General features: G+C 34.3%; 1 protein-coding gene across 1 annotated transcript in view; it reads right to left on the reverse strand.

Moving 5' to 3' along the window:
• Positions 1–1,591, reverse strand: part of LOC106875368 (neuronal acetylcholine receptor subunit alpha-10) — a 93,034-nt gene that overhangs the window by 63,134 nt on the left and 28,309 nt on the right. The window contains exon 5 of the mRNA XM_014923462.2: positions 1,214–1,323. Coding sequence (XP_014778948.1) covers positions 1,214–1,323 — 110 coding nt within the window. The remainder of the gene's footprint in view (positions 1–1,213; positions 1,324–1,591) is intronic.

Consider the following 1,591-nt stretch of genomic DNA (forward strand, 5'->3'; position numbering starts at 1 on the left):
ATATATATATATATATATATATATATACATGTATGCATACATATGCATTAATCTCTGATATATTTCTCTTTTCTATGTGTGCGACAAAAAAGAACTTTAATTCATGAACATATGTTTGTATTGTTCTTCTCAACAGATCAATCAAACCATTGATTAAAAAAAAACACAAATATGTTGTAGTTTTCTTGCAACCAACGTTACATATATTTTTTAAAATTTTATTATGTTTAATGTTGAATTATATGTGTTCGCTTGAACACAGAAAGAAATATACTACAGAAATTGTAGACAATATGTGAGAAAGAAACACATCATTAGCCTATGAATGATGTCATATTGCCTATAAGGAGAATTTTTTTCTCTCACAACAATTCTTGTAGTGTATGTCTTTTCATGTTTCAATGCGCACAAACATAGTAAATGTATTTTATGCAACGTTGTTTAGTTCGCCTCATATTAATTGTAATGTTACTTTTGCTAATGTTGTAATTGCAAAAACGCATTATTTTATAAAGCACATTTTGTACCCACATGGTTTGTTACTACACGTGTTTTTGACTAATTTGAATTGAAGCACCACTCAGATCGGGAGAGGTATATTTTCAATTGATACGCTTTTACGCTTTTACTTGTTTCAGTCTGACTGTGGCCATGCTGGAGCACCACTATTAGTCGAGCAAATCGACCCCAGGACTTATTCTTTGTAAAGCCTATTACTTACTTTATCGGGCTCTCTTGCCGAACCGCTAAGTTACAGGGACGTAAACACATCAGCATCAGTTGTCAAGCGATGTTAGGGGGACAAACACAGACACACAAACATATATACACACATACATATAGATACATATATACGACGGGCTTCTTTCAGTTTCCGTCTACCAAATCCACTCACAAGGCTTTGGTCGGCCCGAGGCTATAGTAGAATACACTTGCCCAAGATGTCACGCAGTGGGACTGAACCCGGGACCACACAGCCACTCCTTCGCCTACAAATATATTTTTATATGTTTCTGCGAATTCTTATTTTCTACAGTTTTCACCTTTAAACAATATGCACTTTTCAAATTTAGAGGTAAAGCATATATTTAAATATTTATTTTATTGAACCCCAGAGGGTTAAGAAGAAAGTCTTTACTCGAGATCTATGTCACACCATTTATCACTCCGTCACTGCAAACATACTACAGCAATTAATACTAAATATACATACTTATCATAAAGACAAATATCAGGAATCCATATCATGTCTTCTGGCAAGACAATTGATTCAATTCCATTGTATTCAGAGACATTCCAGGCTAGGTTGCAATCTTTCCACTGCTGCAACGAAAAATTGGGCAAAGATAATTCTACGTCTATAATTCTGTGTGCGTGTGTTTGTGTGTTTGTGCGTGTGTGCATGTGTGTGTATGTGTGTGTGTGTCCGTGCGTATGTGCTTGCCTACATATATGCGCATGAGATAGCCAGACAGATAGGTAAATAGATAGATAGATAGATAGATAGATAGATAGATAGATAGATAGATAGATAGATAGATAGATTAATTCGTTTTACAAATATGTATGTGGTATATGTATATATAGATAT

Source organism: Octopus bimaculoides, chromosome 12 (genome assembly GCF_001194135.2).
Source record: "Octopus bimaculoides isolate UCB-OBI-ISO-001 chromosome 12, ASM119413v2, whole genome shotgun sequence".
In the NCBI taxonomy this organism is placed as follows: domain Eukaryota; kingdom Metazoa; phylum Mollusca; class Cephalopoda; order Octopoda; family Octopodidae; genus Octopus; species Octopus bimaculoides.